Source organism: Lepisosteus platostomus, chromosome 7 (assembly GCF_059453375.1).
Source record: "Lepisosteus platostomus isolate fLepPlt1 chromosome 7, fLepPlt1.hap1, whole genome shotgun sequence".
Taxonomy (NCBI): domain Eukaryota; kingdom Metazoa; phylum Chordata; class Actinopteri; order Semionotiformes; family Lepisosteidae; genus Lepisosteus; species Lepisosteus platostomus.
In genome coordinates, this window is record NC_142617.1 from 52934769 (window position 1) to 52952027 (window position 17259).

Here is a 17259-nt window from a genome sequence, read left to right on the forward strand (position 1 = left end):
GAAGGGGTGTAACCTCATGGAGGAACTACTGCATCATGTCAAGTGACTGTTTCCCAATAAGTTAAAAACTATAATAACAGTTGGACGTGTTGTTTATCAAACCACCACCTGAACACTTTGGGGTGAATGCTTCTTCCTTCAAAAATAAACTAATAGGCATTCATGCACAATGAACAGGTAAGGCTTTCATTCCTGCATGGGATGCTTCTGCTTCAAGGAGAACGAAATTCATGCAGCACAATTAGCTAGAAACATTTTAGATTTCCAAGGAAACTGATCAAATAACTTCATTTAGCACATATTTGCATTTGGACTGCTGAAAATCATGTCTGATTTGCCTTTACATATCAGCTCTACACTGAGAAAGATACTGTACATTCATTTCTGGTAAAGAAAAATAAGAAAGCATTCCCTGTATGCATTTTGTTTTCAAAAAGAGTACAAGCCTTATGTTTATTGTCCGTCCTAAATCATTTAAACCCATCCCTGGGATTTTTACTGCCTTCATACCCTGTACAGAAAAACTACTCAGAGACATACAAGAACCTAGCACCTTATTCTGCAAATGCTTTACAATGCAATTATATTAGTTTTCTTGCAAGTAACATAACGCCTATTAATACACCACTACTGCTTTTACTTCTCCTACTACTAATAAAAATAAACCTCGGAATTTCCTCAAATAAATCACATCAGCGCGTGTGTATCTCGCCAGTAGGGAGCAGTAGAGGGTCTTGTTAAGGAAATGCTAAAATGCGGCGTGCTGGGCTGCTGAAGTGCTGACTCACTGAGGCCAGCAGGGACACCTGGGAGAAATACAGGAAGCAGCGCAGGCAGGAGAGGTCATAGCCGGCTGGGAAGCCGCTCATTCCTGAAGCCGGCTCGGCCCCTTTCCTAGACAGCCAATGAATCAGCTTTTCGGAAGCAGGACAGAAGATTCCAGCTGATCTATTACGATAGAGACATGTATTTCAAACAATCCCTTTTACTTTACTGAAGAGACTCCCCATTTGCATTTTGAGTTATTACATATCACTGTTACCTGCACATTGCATACAATGTGTGTCACTGTGTAAGTTACTGTCTTTAGAAGTGATGAATATCTGCTTTCCACCCTGGGGATGAGCTCTCAGAATTCAATGCTCTTCTGCAGAAAGGGATATAGAACTAATTTAATACACAGATACTGTGAACTGCAATGGAGCAGAATCAGTTGCACAACCAGTGCAGCATATCATAGTAGAAACATCATTAAAATGGCATTTAGTCATATCTAACCATTACTGTATAATTATCATTTTCCAAAAGAAAATGCTTCACCCTGTTTGGATTTGCTGGAGAATAAAGTACTTAGTTAATATCATTCGGACCTTGATATTAACTATGATATCAGGCAAAATAAGGATAAGAACTACATGTACTGATATGGTGTTACATTTCAGATCACAGTGGTGCTATCCGATAAACTCATCTGAGCCCCTTTCTCCTTCCCCTTGTGCCTCCCATTCTCCTTACCTTTTCTAACCTGCCTCTCCTTCTCTTTCCTGACTTTATTCTCTGTTCTTTTTTTCCTTCAATCTGTGTCCATAATTCTGTTTCTTTCTCTGTCTGATTCTGTTTTTCCCCCACCCCTCCTCTCTCTCTCTCTCTCTCTCTCTCTCTCTCTCTCTCTCTCTCTCTCTCTGGATTATTGCCCAGATAGAGCTGATTGCTGCAGTGCAGTGTCATTCCCTGGAGAATAAGTGTATGTGTGGGATATCTCTGTTCTCCTGCTCATTTTGAAAACAACAACAATAATAATAATCACTCTTTCTCCCACTTTATCTTTTTATTTTATTTTCCAGAGACATTTGTTGAGTATATTCGCTTTGACCTTGAGAAAGTAAAGCTCTGCTGCCCGTGTAGACAGAGCCCGCAAACAACACGCTTGGATGAAAACTGCTTAAACTCAGGTTACACGTTGGTTGCTAGCTTTGTGTGTATGCTGTATACATAGACCCTCATGCCTTTAAACAAAAGAACAAAAGTGATTCAGAACATTCTTCATTGTAAAACAGTCTGGCTGAACGTTTGTCTACATTCTAGGCTCTTCAGATGTTGAATACAAATGAGGGGAACCGAACGAGTGCCGACTCATCTCTGCAATAACTTAACATCAGTAGAGACAAGATGATTTCAGGATGAGATTTATTGCTTCTTAATAATTAAACAACATGAATCATGGATGTCACAATGGCCCAAGAGTGTGACATTGAGAACCACACTTCCCAAGCTAAAAGTGGGGTCATTAAGGTTGCCGCCATTGTAGATGTGTTACAACAGACTTTGAGGCCAGTTATTAACGTAGAACCTGTTTCGAAGGGATATACTGTAGTTAGAGGCAGAATATACCCACGTGAAGAGGTAACCGAAAGTATACTGAAGCCACACGTAATTTGATCTTCTTGTGAAAGTATTTTTCTATTTTTACCTTCTGAGAAATGACCGTTGATGCCTCTACTCAGATGATGACACGGCTCTATTTACTTATGCGAGACGGAGGTCTCGTGATTTCGGTGTGTATTCTGCACCGCCCAGGTGTCTCTGACATATTCCATACTTACCGACACCCGCATAAACAGAAACAGATTGAAGTAAAGGCACAGAGCTGACATCAGCATCACGGATAATGAAAACGATCTCTCCAACACTGTCAGGGGTTGTTTAAAAAATAATTTAAATAAACCCCAGCGCAAGAACTTATGAAAGCCGGCCACAGCCCCGTCTGATAACCCTACTGGGAGTGAGAGTTTGGTGTATTTCAAGAGCTGTGTCAGCATTTCTCACAGTGTGCTGTCAACAGTAGCTCTGATGCCCGACACAGAGGTTCTATAGCCTACAAGGTCACGCTTTGGGTAAAGGAAACGTGTACCAGGCTCTTTAAGTGCTGATCTATGGTCTACTGGCGCTGTCCTTTAGCAAACCTAGACACAGCTGTTATTTGTTTACAGTACCTCCCCCACTGTGTATGCCTCTATGGCTTTAAATATGATAGTTCTATTTGTGCCGTGAGTGTCTTAATACAAATATATGAAACCTCGCATTTAGAGTGGTTTATCTAAAGTGATTTGAGAGGAAATAACATTTTACATTGAACAAAAACAATTTTACGGGAACAAATCATTTCGAAAGATCCATGGGCAGCAAGCTAGGGTTACAGGAATAGAATTAGAACATGAATAACAAAATTTGGTTGATTTGAGTTAGCATAAATTGCTCCAATTCCTAACTGCGGATGAATTTGATCCTTACAACCTAAACGTCATAAATTTGTCATTTAAGCGCAGACCACGACACGCGGATGCAATCAATATGTTGTATTGGAAGACGTGGGTTTACTAGTGTTACGAGGAACCGCTCTCTGTGCACGTCTATTGGATGACCGTGACATCAAACATCCGCATGCGCCAGTAGCCAATCACAAACGAGCAAATGGCTCTTTAAATGTGCAGTGCGCCCCTCCCACCGGGACCTCCCCTAGTTTTCCGTCTCGCGGAGAGCTCGTGGCAGCAGTTGTCATGGAGATGGAAGAGGGGCCGGCGTCGGCTCTAGGTGCTGTTGCCATGGAGATGGCGCAGGCTGCGGCGGAGAAGGACGAAAGCGGTGCGCATCTGGGACTCCAGGAGCTGCAGGAGCCGCTTCAGCACCAAGGACAGCAGCAGCGAGCGGCGTCACTGTTCTGCCAGGGGAAGTATTACATGCTGATCGTAATCGGGGAAGTCGCGACGGAAAACCAGCTCCGAGCCGTCAGAGAACATACCGAACTGGGTGAGTCTGCAGGAATGCCCTCGAGTTTTATCGCGCTGCACCGCTCTATGCGCAAGTGTGCTGGAAAGGGTGTCGGGGCTGCAAAACATACCAGGAAGAAGAATCAAGTTGACGCAACGTTAGCCGAGGGAACACGTGAAGGCAGATCCTTGGGTTATAAAGTCCAACTTTCACCAAGTTCAAGTTTTTGCAATGATGGGAGAGGGCTATGTTTAGCTGGTTTAGGCATCTGGTGCAGAAGAAACTCAAGAGAAAGTCAGTGAAGTCTCCAGGGTTTTCTGAATTCCGACAGATTCTAAGCAATTGGAAAAAAAGCCATATTTTATCCTGGTCTACCATATCACGCCTTGTTTTTTTTTTTAAAGAAAATTTAATTCAATAATAACTTATTTAATACAGCCCAACCCTGTTAGCCCTGTAGAGGCAGAATCTCCAGAAAGTTAATTCATTTCTAACATTCCCGATTGTTTCCAAACTGTAAATCTTCAATTCTCTGTCTTCAAGATTCAAGATTTTTTATTTCCCATATACAACAAGTGTATTGGAATGCTTACTCGTTCAGCTGTACACAGTAACAGTAGAGAAGGAAAAAAAAACAGGCAGACATGACAAACAGACATGGACAATACATTTAGACAACAGACGTTATAATACAGCCAAGACAGGACATGTTTATGACACGGACTGCTTGGGGAAGGAAACTGTTTTTGAATCTATTGGTCAGTGTTCTGATACTGCGATACCTCCTACCAGACCCCAGGGGTGAAAACAGACCGTGGCCAGGGTGAACTGGGTCCCGAAGTATACAGTAGCTCAAGCTCGGTTGTGGCAGCGGTCGAGATATATCCGGTCGATGGAGGGTAGCTCGGTCCCAGTGATTTTCTGTGCGGACCTCACAACCCTCTGTATGGCTTTTCCGTCCTGTACTGTGGCTCCATCTTTCCAAACCGTAATACCACCGATCAGGACTGCTAGCAACGTCTGGATTTGATATACAGCAAAACTCTGAGGACATAGGTAACCAGACGATTCCACTACTTTAACATTCTCACGAGATCACGGATAAAAACAACGCTTACAAACGGGTAAACAAAATGCCAATGACGCATCCGTTAGGATGAATTCACGTGAAGCAGAAACGATTTAAAATACTTCGTAAGGCACCGAAAAGTTCCCCAGTTCTGCCTCCAGTTCCTCAGTTCTGCCTTCAGTGTGGAGGAAAACATCGCAGAACAAGGGAGCTGATATCCCTGCGCAGACTTCATAACCAATTCACATTGCGACGCCAGCCGTCAGTCTAAAAATTCAAAGGCCGAGAAACAATCCCTAAAGGCCCAGTGCTTAATAAACAAATAATACCGCTGACAGCAGAAATATATAAAACAATATTTATATTTATATAATATTGCGGAGAGGCAGCAGTCCGCTTTGCACTGTTTGGAGTGATGAAATGTTTAAGGATGGGGAGGGTTCCACTGACTCCATGCTCATTTACATTTCACCGCTCATAAAGGCTTTCCAATACCACAAACCAAACAATCCACTTAAAAAGAAGGGAAAAAAAGAACGAAAACGGGAGAAACGAAAGTCGAGACAACGGAAACGCAAGTTTCCTATAATAGGGAAATATGAGAGCCTAGTGACATACTGTATGTCCCTGCTTTGCTTGGTAAGTCTATTATGTATACAGATATTGTCTGTTATTTATATAATAAAATATGATGTCCTTACTATTTTTCTCCTGCAGAAGGTTTACACTGAATAGGTTTCTGAGTTCATTTCAGCAGATGAAAGTCATGCAAGAACTCACCTAAAGCAACATTAGAATGATAAATATTCAAGTCTTAATCGCATATCATCAGAAAAAAGCACTATTGGCAGTGTAAAGCAACACTGTATTGTAGGCCTACATTCAACAACATATAACAACAGTTTTGGCATGCAAACAGGAAACTTAATTTAACTTAAAAACTTAAGGAACTTAAGTAAAACTAAAAAAAAAACCTTTTAATTAATGTACAAACATTATTGATACCATCGGGGCATTGACACTTCATTTGAAACATGCAGTCTTTGTTTCTTTGTAAGGTCAACACACAGGCCTCACTGTTGTCTGTACGACGATGCTGTAAAAATCATTCAAGGAATATAGAGTCGATTTATGAAATTCCCAGATTTTCAAAACACAGTGTACAAATGAAACTAATTATTTTAAGACATCCAAATAAAGTGCTTCTTATAGTATGTGCAATAAGTTGTGATTGCATACACTGGTTACAGTAAATAAATGACTCGTTATTTATAGGTCTTGCTATTGTCTGACAGAAACAGCATTTTATTTTACAGTATGGAGAACCAAATATTTGTGTTAATTTTTCAAACATAATTTAATTCATTATAGTTGTAGCACCAGGTGTTATTATTTAAACAAAATAGAATAAATATAGGATAAAAAATAGGAACATTGCTAAGAAGTTGATAAATGGCACTGATTAACACATTTTATAATATTATCAACAATTCAGCGATTCCTGTTCCAGTGTCTCTGTTGCAGAAAGCTCTGTGTTTCTAGAAATACCTTAAGTTTGCATCTTGAATCTTTTTATAACGTTCTGTAGAACTCTATAAGTGTTTTAGAGGTTGAAAAACCGAACAATGCAAAACAAAAACAATGGGATGAATTAAAGAAAGAAAAATAGTTTTTATTATAATATATAACACTAATTAAAACAAAGCAATAGTAATATTTAATTACTAAATGATGAAAAGCTTAGTATTTCTGTTAATACGGGGATCAGAGACACCTTAAACTGTGCACAATAGAAAGACATTCATGCAAGAGAAATGGCTATGATACCAAAATATATAATAAGATCAATTCCTCTTTTTAACGGTTGTGAACTCGAGACAGTTAAGTTTCCAGAACATTTCTATGATTTATAGTAAGCTTCTTGGTGCCTGGATAGTGATAAGCAAGAAAGTCCAATCTTCAAGCCCTCTGTACTTTATTTGTAATCAGGAAGATCTTCAATCAATATAAGGGGCTCATTTGATATGAATAAATAAATATAGACAGGTAGATTAGATTTATAACAAATTCAAGCTATTTATGGTGTAGTTTGCAATTCCAATTTGGAAAACGTGGTCCTGTCTTGAAGTTGTATGAATAACAACTGCAATATATTTGACCTTCAGGCATCTGTGTGATTTATTGCCCCAGGAGAATGCTCCGTAAAGATTTTGTTATGGAATTTCTTTAGCAGGAATTACCTGGGAGGCAGGAGAAAGTGTAAAGACAGGAAGAAATGGTTAGAAGGCAGGTAACCTGTGCCGTGGTGTGGATGCCAGTGGTGTTGTCTTATAAACACGGTGGCATGCCTTTTGCTCTGCGGCAGTCTCCAGTCTCTGCAGTGGTGCCTGAGGCAGATGGGCAGTGCCGTGGTAGGGTTGCTGTGTTTGTCACACAATTGCAGAGGGACAGAAACCTCTCTGTATGCAATTCTGCCTTCACTGCGTACCTCGCCATGCCAGGAGCCTCAGGGTGATGGATCACTGTTCTGGCATCAACCTCACTCCCACAAACTGCTTGGAAGCACTCAGACTGGCGCCCTGTAATTTACAGCGTGACGGCTGTGCCAATGACAAACAACAACAACAATGGATTCATCTATGCCAGCGCAAACACAGCTTTATATCCTCACAGTCCTCGGGCATACCAGTAATCAAAAGATTGAGCTAATACCTGTTTATCTTTCAAAAAGGGGTTTATAATGTAGAGGCAAAGTCAGAGCTCAATCCAGGTCAAGTAAGATGAAATGTGAAGTATTATTCCCACTAATCAGACATAAAAAACAGTTACAGCCAATAAATCCATTTGTCACTTTCAAGCTGGTTTAATGCGTTAAGTAAAAGTGCTGGCTCCATATCCAGCTGTATTTGCCCAGCCTGCATTAAGATAATTCTATCAAGATTAAGCTTCTGTGAAATATCAATTAATCTTAAATCAGATATGAACCCTTATCATTTTTAGTTTTACCCCTGGTTTTGCTTTTCAGCCTATAATACTCCTTTCCTCAGGAATTTCAAAAACTCTCATACGAATTGTGCCTTTATCCAGGTCATAACTATGAAAGAAAGAACTAAGGTGACAGTGTTTTCTTTTTTGATGAAACCTTCAAGTTCTTCCCACCCACCAGGAAGCAAAGATTAGGGCCCAGAGAATTACCAGAGGCCTCCCGCTGTGGTAGCAGGACTGACTCCTCTTCCTGAGAGACATCTGTCCCAACAGAGGCAGCCATTCTTCCTGACAAAGCATGAGATTACTGGCTGTCTGACACAGCCAGCACTCAACCCAAACCCTGTGCACAACATCAACCTGTGCATCCCTGCACCTCCATACCATGTAGACTTATGGTAGGTTACAGCTCACTGCCCGAGAAGCCCAAGACCTGACGTGTGGAAATGTCATTTTTATATGATTTACCTTGCTTTATTCTTCACCAGCATGCTTTTTAAATGGTTTCAATGAAGGTTAAATTTTTTTTGTCCTACTTTTACCATTGTATACTGGAGCAAATATTCATAAGCATCTGCACTACCTAAGGATGGAACTGTTGTTTATGTGAAGAAACAAACACAAACGTCAGCTTGGAAACACCACAGACACCAGGTGGTCAGGCTCATGGTCTCTAAACATCAACCTCTTACAGCAAGCAGGGTGCAACAGTGTGCAGATAATACTTTCTGATCACATTAGGACTTAGTGTAGCAGATAAGATTCCCTTTGCATGTAGTTTAATCCATTCCAGGATTCACTATAGCTTAATCATCTGCACCAAAGCTTATGGATTCTAGGATATTCCCAATTAAAAAGAGATCCAACAAAATAATAGTTTGCAAATATGTGGAATAGTTGCACATCATTCTAAACAACACTGTTTCACTTTCTTTAGATCTCTATAGGTTAGTTTTCACAGTAAGAATGAGATCTGATGTGTAATGGAATTTGAACTGAAAATGCAATTTGTTATGTCAGAATAGCCGATATAGCACAAATATAGCATTATCACATAGATGTCCAAAGAGGGCATCCAAGAAAGTCTTCTCAATAAATATTTAGGTTTTCATCCACAAATTTAAAAATGCATGGATGGAGTCTTATAATTTTCTTTGCAATTTCCTGTTTTTCAGACATCTGTTTAAAGTTTTCTAACCAGTTTGGGAATTGTGACTCATACATACTGATTTACAATAGATTCTTAATAGGGACCAGAAAAGGCTGTTGTCAACAAATGATCTCCAGCCAGCGTGTGGATATAGATTTATAGACCAAACGCATGGGACGCAAATTGAGTTACAATGAAATACGATGAGATTTGGAGGCGTCATTGAGTCGGTGATAGCTCCCCATGCACAGTGGCAGCTGTGAGAGAATGCCCTTGACATTGTAATGAAGACAATGATTTCTTTCTCTCTCTTTTCGTCACAGTTACAGCTCACTGTGCTGCATTCTGATAAACATTCATGGCCTCTTACTGCGCAAACGTGTGCCATGCTTTGACAGGCAGCCAATAAGAAATGCGTTCATTGAAAACCAATCAAAATTAAATATGTTGCACCAGAGATTAATGATGAATAAAACTGCATAGCTGGTACACACAGTGTCTTTGGTACCTTAATCATAAAGTACCTTATGATTGCTGAGTTTTATTTATGCAAAACCCATTTTGTAACAAAGGTCTTTATATCCGTATATTTGAGAGTGCTTGAGATATGTTTTTACAAAAGGAAATACTTGCTTGCCAGACAACAATAAAAGGGTTTCAGGGTGCTAATGATATGCCTCTGATTTGGAGTTTACGGTGGTTTTAAGGCTAGCCATTAAAGTTGAAAGATGGGCTATTTAGGATACAAGCATTGGCTAAAGCTTATGTTTAGATTAGATTAAAGAAGCCTACATAGTTCAATGGCTTGGCACGTGGTAGCCATTCTGTCTCTGCCCAGTTCCTATTCTACCGTGTAAGAAAGATCTATGACAAATATGACAAAAACTGCTGAATAGTCTCAGAATTGTTTATACCAGGTTCTGCTGGGATCCTTGGATATTTCAGCATTTGTTATTCCCTTTCAAGTGCTGCTAAAACTCTGTGTGAAAGCAGTGGGCTGGAGGGAGGTAGGCACCATTTTCCCATTGCAGATCATCCCACTCTGAGAAAGCCAGGGAGCTTTAATGAGCTCTGCACCCCGAGCAAATCAGACAGGAACAGGACATGCAGCTGCTAACCGCAGTGAGACAGCAGCGGACATGCTCAGATAGAGCCAGAGAGACAGTGTGTGTGTCATGAATGCAGGTGTGATTGCATTCTCTTTTATATTGTAATGCATTCTGAGCGATGACCTTTTAAAATACAGTAGATCTTTATCTGCCCTTGATCCACTGTAACATTTATTTGAGTAGCTTAGTGGTGAATGAGCTGTAAGGAAGGTTCGTGGTGTCTGTGACCATTTTGTACGCGTTGGTTTTCAATGTGTTTTTCACTGCAAACATTTTTGAAGCATTTTTAAAGCATTACTCAGCATTAAAGAGACTGTCCATCAGGGCTTAAAAGAGCCGTGAAGACATCAAGGACACTGGAGAATTCATTTGGCTCAACCTGCTGTACACCTGTGGCAGGATGTGCTGTTGCATTTCACATCCTGGTTATGTTGGTGGAAATTAGTCTTCTTCCTTCTGACATGGCAGGATGGTGACCTTCATCAGTCAATCAGTTACAAAATAGCCAGTCACTATTAGCTGTAGTAACACTAAGAAAAAATGAAATGATGACTGGAAAGCATTACAGTTTGGAAATCAGGGAACTTGGTTCTGCAAGGTACAATAACTTGAAAGCAAAACCAACATGTTAAATAAGAAGATGCAAGGGGGAAGAATGAAAAGAATTCCTGATTGTTGTTGAACATTAAACCACTAGGCAAATGTTTACTATGGTCATCCACGCTAAAGCAAAGTGAAATTGTGGTAAAAGTATGCACTATGGTGAAACATATTACAAACCTTTATAAGTATGACATTCAAGCTCTGTGTTATGCCTGTGTTATGTGTTATGCCTCTCAATAAGTATGAGCTGTGTGGAAAATTACAGAACAGTAAGAAAGTGAGATTGCAGTGGCAAAGGGTCCTCTCATTACTGTGTGCCTGCTCCATAATGAAACCTGACAGCAGGGCTGCTTCACTGAATGAATCCAACATGTCACCTTCTAACTATGGAGATGGGCTTCAATTTATGCAGAGAATTACTTGTTATTCTGAGAAAAACAGACAAAATGATTGATCAGACGAAGCTTGTCAATGCAGGGTGTTCATGTCCCTAATTCTTCAGAGATTTATAAAGGCAGAGACAACCCAAGATAGAAAGGTCTCTCTTTTATTACTACAGATAGCCGGTTAAAAATACATTTTGTGTTTTCCATAGTGTAAAATATTTTTTTCTCTGTCTCCTGCTTTACTGACTGTCCTTGTTCTTTTGACAGGAATTCGGTCATGGGATATCGACCTCACTTCCTGTGACCTTGACCAGCAGCTGCAGCAATTTGTGACACGGCACTCAGCACAGTTCTCCGCAGAGGTCAGAGGTTAGTTTCCCCAGGCCAAGGGGTATGATGTGTCCACAGGATGGTAGTTCATTTTATAAGAGTAAATTAAAAATATCAAGCTTTTAGTGTACTGAACTACAGTATAACACCAATTAAATCACACACCCTTACAACTTCACAGATTGGATTAAACATTTTTATTTGCCATCCTGATGAACATCCATTGATTTCAGTGCATAAAAGGTTTTAACGTAACTTGATCCAGAATAAAGGCAACAATGAAGTTTATTTTTTGTTAATTTCCTGCATTTCCAGTGAATGTATCATATGATACAAATATTGGTAAAATCCAGTTCGGCCTAGATCTGCTTTCCAGCATAATTTAACCTGTCACTAATTACATTAGGAATGTGTGGAGATATTCACAATCAATATTATTAAAAAAGTCATTAATGCAGTGCTTGTTGATCATCCCTCAGATGGAACACTTAAAGTCCAGTCAAGTTTAATTAAATCATATCATGCATCAGTTTTTTCTATCAGTTTTAAACATCACTGTTTTAAGTACTTGCTCAAATGCACTGTCTAGAGTCACAGAGGCAACACTACATCATGATTTTTGCCATCATGTCATGATGTGTTGTTAGTCCTGTCTGTCTGTCCTCCAGACTGAAAGCAAGACTGAATGTATGGATTTTGCTATAGATCTGTGATATCTATGAATGGAAGCTGTGGTTCTGTTTGGCAGAGGGGCAGTTCTTGTCCCAGTCTGCTAACCTTCAATGCTCAGCATTCTTACCTGTCAAGTGCGAGATGTCCAGCTAACACTCAGATATCCAGCCTACATCACCATGAAACATAATCTGATTCTATAGCCATATGCTATGCCCTGTCATTCAACCCCAGGTAGTCACAGCCTGTGAGGGAACATTGAAGGAACAGGCGAGGGCTAAAAGTTAAGTTAATAGAGCAGACTGTATCTTCTCAAACAGTGGTAAGGGAAAGATGCCAGAAGCCAGTTCTAGTTGAAGACTAAGAAGATCTATCACGTAGGAGATCATGTTTTTTGTACACTGATAACAATACTGTTACACATTCAGGACAGAATAGCAGCAGACCTCCTCCTTTTGGTAGCTGTGGAACATGAAGAAGCAGCACAGAGCCTTTACTGATCACCTGCTTCCAGTGGAACTGTAAAACACAGCATTAGGCTGTTCAGGGAGATCTTCCAAATTGATAAATATTATGTTTCGCCTGTTAGCAACTGCATCTTGTGAAGGACAAGAAGCAAGCAGATCAGATTGTGCCTACTCCGGGGTTTACAACAGCAGAAAAGAGCTTTCTGTTTTTTTTCTGGGAGGGCGGGTGTCTTGGTACTTTAGAGAGGAGAAGAGTTTTTAAGTGGGCTACTGGAAATGTAGTAACATAGACAAGGAACTTATTGACTGAAGCTGGACTGCAGGACTCCTATTTGGGTCATTTTACAGCATAGATCGATAGCCAGAATATAAAAGTAAACACAATACCTTGACAACAAAAATAAATCAGGATATAATGTTACATAATGAATCTATAAAAATATAACCTTATCACTGACACAAGCAGATTCAATATACCTGTACATCAATATACAGTATCAATGTCATTTACTACATTGCAGGGTATAGTTCACATTATTAGAGACATACAACAGCTTTTTATTTCATATTTCTCAATCTTCTCTAATTTTGTTTTTATCCCTCTTCCATTTTGAATTTTATAAACTTATGTTTTCAATGAGAAACACATGTTCCATTATATGTTCAGGTATGCATAAACCTTCGAAGAAGATAGTTTTCACTTTTAAAAAACAGAATGTTCCTCAAAAGCTTGTGTTACTGTACCTTTTTTGTCCTTATGAAGCAGAACATTATTTGTTACAGTTACTCTAATGATCAGTTTTTGCAGAACGTTTGCCCACGGCAGAATGAAGATGTGGTTCCCTTTAAAATTCCCATTTTAATGGAGGTTTACAGTGTCCAAATTTTGCAGGGTTGTTAAAAATACCTCTTTTAAAAGCCATTTGCTTTTATTTCTCTTAAATAAGACTCTTCAAAAAACTCACCTATCTATAATTCCCAAGATGCTGCAGCAGTCAATCTGACATGAAACCTTTATTGCACCCACACAAAGTTCTCACCTTAACTGTAACAATGACATTTAATCATATCAATAAGCCTTGGTAAACACCCACACAATTCCTGAACACTGCCTCCTGACTATAATCTATAATATTCATGTGATAGCACTTTTTCCATTACTGCGCTACTGCATTGACAGAAAGGGCAAAGAGTAAACAACAATAGTGGTGAAAATGTCTCTGTGATATAGGCTGGGTCAGCACTGAGGATGAACAAAAAGATTGGCAGACAGGGCTGCTTTCCTGCATGTTAATGTATCAACAGACTAATATGGAAAAGATCTCTGTATCTTGTCAAGTGGAAACATTCTCCAGCACTTTTATAGTGTGGCATGGGGATTGCAGTGTGTACAGTATCTCTGTCTTTTAGCTTAGCAGAAGGAAAGATGATTTGAATGTTTTATGTCTGCACCAGGGAGAGTAAACAGAGCATGAAGGGCGAATATGGAGAATAAATTAGAAAGATTATGACATTAAGGAGAGACGAGGGTAGGGTATAGTTTTAAAGCTGGAGTGTAGTCATAGGAAGATTAGGGGAAAGCATCACATGGAAGCAAGGGAATATTAGAAGAGCAAAATAAGGAGCGATAGGAATAGGACAGAAATAGAGTAGTCTTGAGTTTGGTGCACAAAGAAGAAGTGGATCACATAGCAAGTACATGGATAAACTGCAAACAGCCGAGAGGAAGAGCAGGGAAAAGGAAATTTGAAAAGAAAAAAATATAACATGACAAACTGCTGCAAATGATTGCTTGTCTGGACAAACAGTTGTGCAGGATTATGCATGTTGTTGTATTGTGTTGTGTGGTTAAAATGGTGTTTTTTACCTTCATTCAAGCCAACATGTTATCAAATCATTTAATCTATTTATCCCACCCATACCCATGTTATATACATTTGAACCAAGAATTTAGTACATACATCCAAGGGATCTCAATCCATACTCTGTGAGTGAGGACCTGCTGTGAATGTGAGAACAGGAGAAGCAAGAGGAATGAAGTGGCTGTCTGTCTCATGTCAGTTGGTGCTGACTGGGAGTTTCGGACTGTTGCATCACAGAGCTCGCTGGCCCGGTGCAGATCAAGCAGGGGAGTGTTGCCAGTGTCTGTAACAGTGGCGCTAGAGTTGACAACAAACTGAGTATCAATATGGAAGGTTATTGCTGCTCTAACACCACGGAGATGGCACCATCAGGGCAACCTTTAGTGATACCAGAGAGTATTTGTACACAAAGCCAACTGTGGGATCTCTTTTTATACCTCCTTGTCCAGGATTGTCCTATAATTCCATGGATGATCAGAACCAAGCCTACCATACAGTAATACAGCATAAGCTTCCTTCATATAGAAGTAAATCATGAATAGCTTTCATTTATCACATACTGTCTAAAAGTAAAGATACTTGCCAGCAGTGTAGAGAGCATACCACAAACATCAAAAGTGAGTTTATAAGTGAATTATTCATTAAAAAAGCCAGGATTAATAAAAGGTACAATATCTCATGATGCAGCCCACAGTATATATTGGAAAAACTGTCTGGATGGATGCCCTCTAGGTGGGGAGTACTGTTACTGCAAGACAGAAATTTAAATGTACTTTCTCTAGCCTGGAAAGGATTTTAATATTTATTAATACACTACATATTTTACAAAGGCACATTTACAAAAGCATGCATTGTGGTACACACAATTTATTGAAATGCACTGGGTAGTCTAAACAGTGGGTGATACAGTGTTGTTAGTCCCTTTGTTAACAGAAAGAACTGCATTAAACAAATAAACCCCTTGTGACTAGGATCTGAGTTTTCACAAGGACGTGGGAGGCGATGTGCCATTGATTTCAGTATGCAACATCCTTCATACTTTCACAACTGCAGAGAGCCGCAGAGAGTTAAAGGAGTCCTGCCTTGTAGCCTCCATACAACCTCTCTAACAACGTATCGCTGCAGAGTCAAACATTAATATTTATTGAGCTGTAAGGGATAGTTCTGCATCTCTGTTCCCCTTTCTTACTGCAGTGCCACGCTGAGCTGCAACACATCCCTCTCCACATACACCTCTCTCTCCTCCCACCTTCTCTCTTTGGCTGATACCTACCTTTTTATCCTTTCACCTTCTTCCTCTTGTTTTTCTTTCACCTGTCACCATTTCACCTATTTTTTCCTTGCTCGTGTTGCAGCTGTCTTGCACTTTCATTTTGTTTTACTGAATAAATGTTTTTTTTTTCTTGTGCTCATAGCACCTCTCCTCTTTTTCTTTTCCTCCTCTCTGCCTGCGCAATTCCTGGCTGATCCCTCATTCTCTGCACTATCCCTCCAGAATGAATAATGCAACATCCTCTCTCCCCCTGCCTCCCCACCTCTCCCTCTGTTAGTGCTGGCTGAGTAAATCTCTATTACAGCACAATGGAGTGTGTGAAGAACAGAGCTGAGGGGTGTTAAGAACAGGTTCGCTCACTGAGCCAGTGGCAAATACTTGTTAACCCTGTCGTGGTCGTACCGCCACCCTGCGAGAACGATCAGATGCGTGCCTTTGCTCACCAGTCACCTGTCAAACTAATAATGAGCAAAAGAATGTAAAGGTTTCTAAGAGCTGAAGGCTAAGGGAAGATCAAAGAGCAATAACACAGCTCTGAAACTGCATTTCGGTTGCTAACATTTTTCAGTATTACAAAACAGGTTGTAAAATATAATGTAGAAGCATTTAAGCAGGGATGCTCAGGGATGCCTAGTTCATGATGGACACACCTCTGGTGCTCTGGTTTTCATTTAATCTGTGATCTTAATTATTTAATTAAATCAATTATTTAGATGAAAGCTACAGTACAGTATATATCATCAGTTTGTTTTTGTGTCTTCATCAGTGGTTAATTGAATAGTCCAAAAGCCCTTCAGGACTCTGGCCGTCTGGAGTTGCCTATTCGTGAATAAATTAACATTCAATTACAACCTTTTAATGGTACAATTAAAGGTCTTTTTAATTTTAACAATTATAGGACCAGATTAAGGTGTCTTCACTGTCGCTAGCGTGTTTGGATTAAAGTATTGCCCAGATATCCAGTGACTTGAAACATGTATTTCCTTGCCCACAAACCTCACCTTTAGCATTTTAAATAGCCAACAACTTACTTGACATGCATTGGGTGTTACTCTTGCCATATACTGGGTGGTATCTGCTTGGTATGACCCAGCATTTGCAGTTTTACTTTTTTTTTATTTCTTTAAGAAACTTGGATTGAAATGGTTATCTCAATGTCCTGTTGTCCACAGAAAACAGTGTTTCTGTCCATCTTTGTTAAGCATAGCTGCTTTATCTTATTGAGGGTTGAATTGTGCCAGAGCCTAACCCTGCATACACACGGTATAAGGTGGGACTCCACCCTGGACAGGACACCAATTCATTGTAGGTGAGACATTCCGTGTTGGTTTAGAGAATCCTGTTAATTAAGTTCCTTGGAAGCTGGTAGGAGATAATTATACATTTATTATCAAATAAATAGGACTGTATGCTACACTTTTTGAGTATCAACCTATTCTTACCTTTTTTCAAGGTCATTCAATACCTTTTCCTCATTCTTCTATGACTGATCTTGTGAATGTTAATTTCTGATAAACGTGCTTGCCACTACAGTACTGACAGAAGTACCAGTCCACAGACCTCATGTTGCCCACACAGCTGGATG

At 39.8% G+C, this 17259-nt stretch overlaps 1 protein-coding gene across 1 annotated transcript in view; it reads left to right on the plus strand.

Annotated features, from left to right (window-relative positions):
- Positions 1 to 3412: 3412 nt before the first annotated feature.
- The window catches only part of map1aa (microtubule-associated protein 1Aa), a 70824-nt gene continuing 56977 nt past the window's right edge, over positions 3413 to 17259 (plus strand). The window contains exons 1-2 of the mRNA XM_088641229.1: positions 3413 to 3807; positions 11338 to 11439. Of these exons, the coding sequence (XP_088497355.1) occupies positions 3558 to 3807; positions 11338 to 11439 (352 nt within the window). The 5' untranslated portion in view covers positions 3413 to 3557. The remainder of the gene's footprint in view (positions 3808 to 11337; positions 11440 to 17259) is intronic.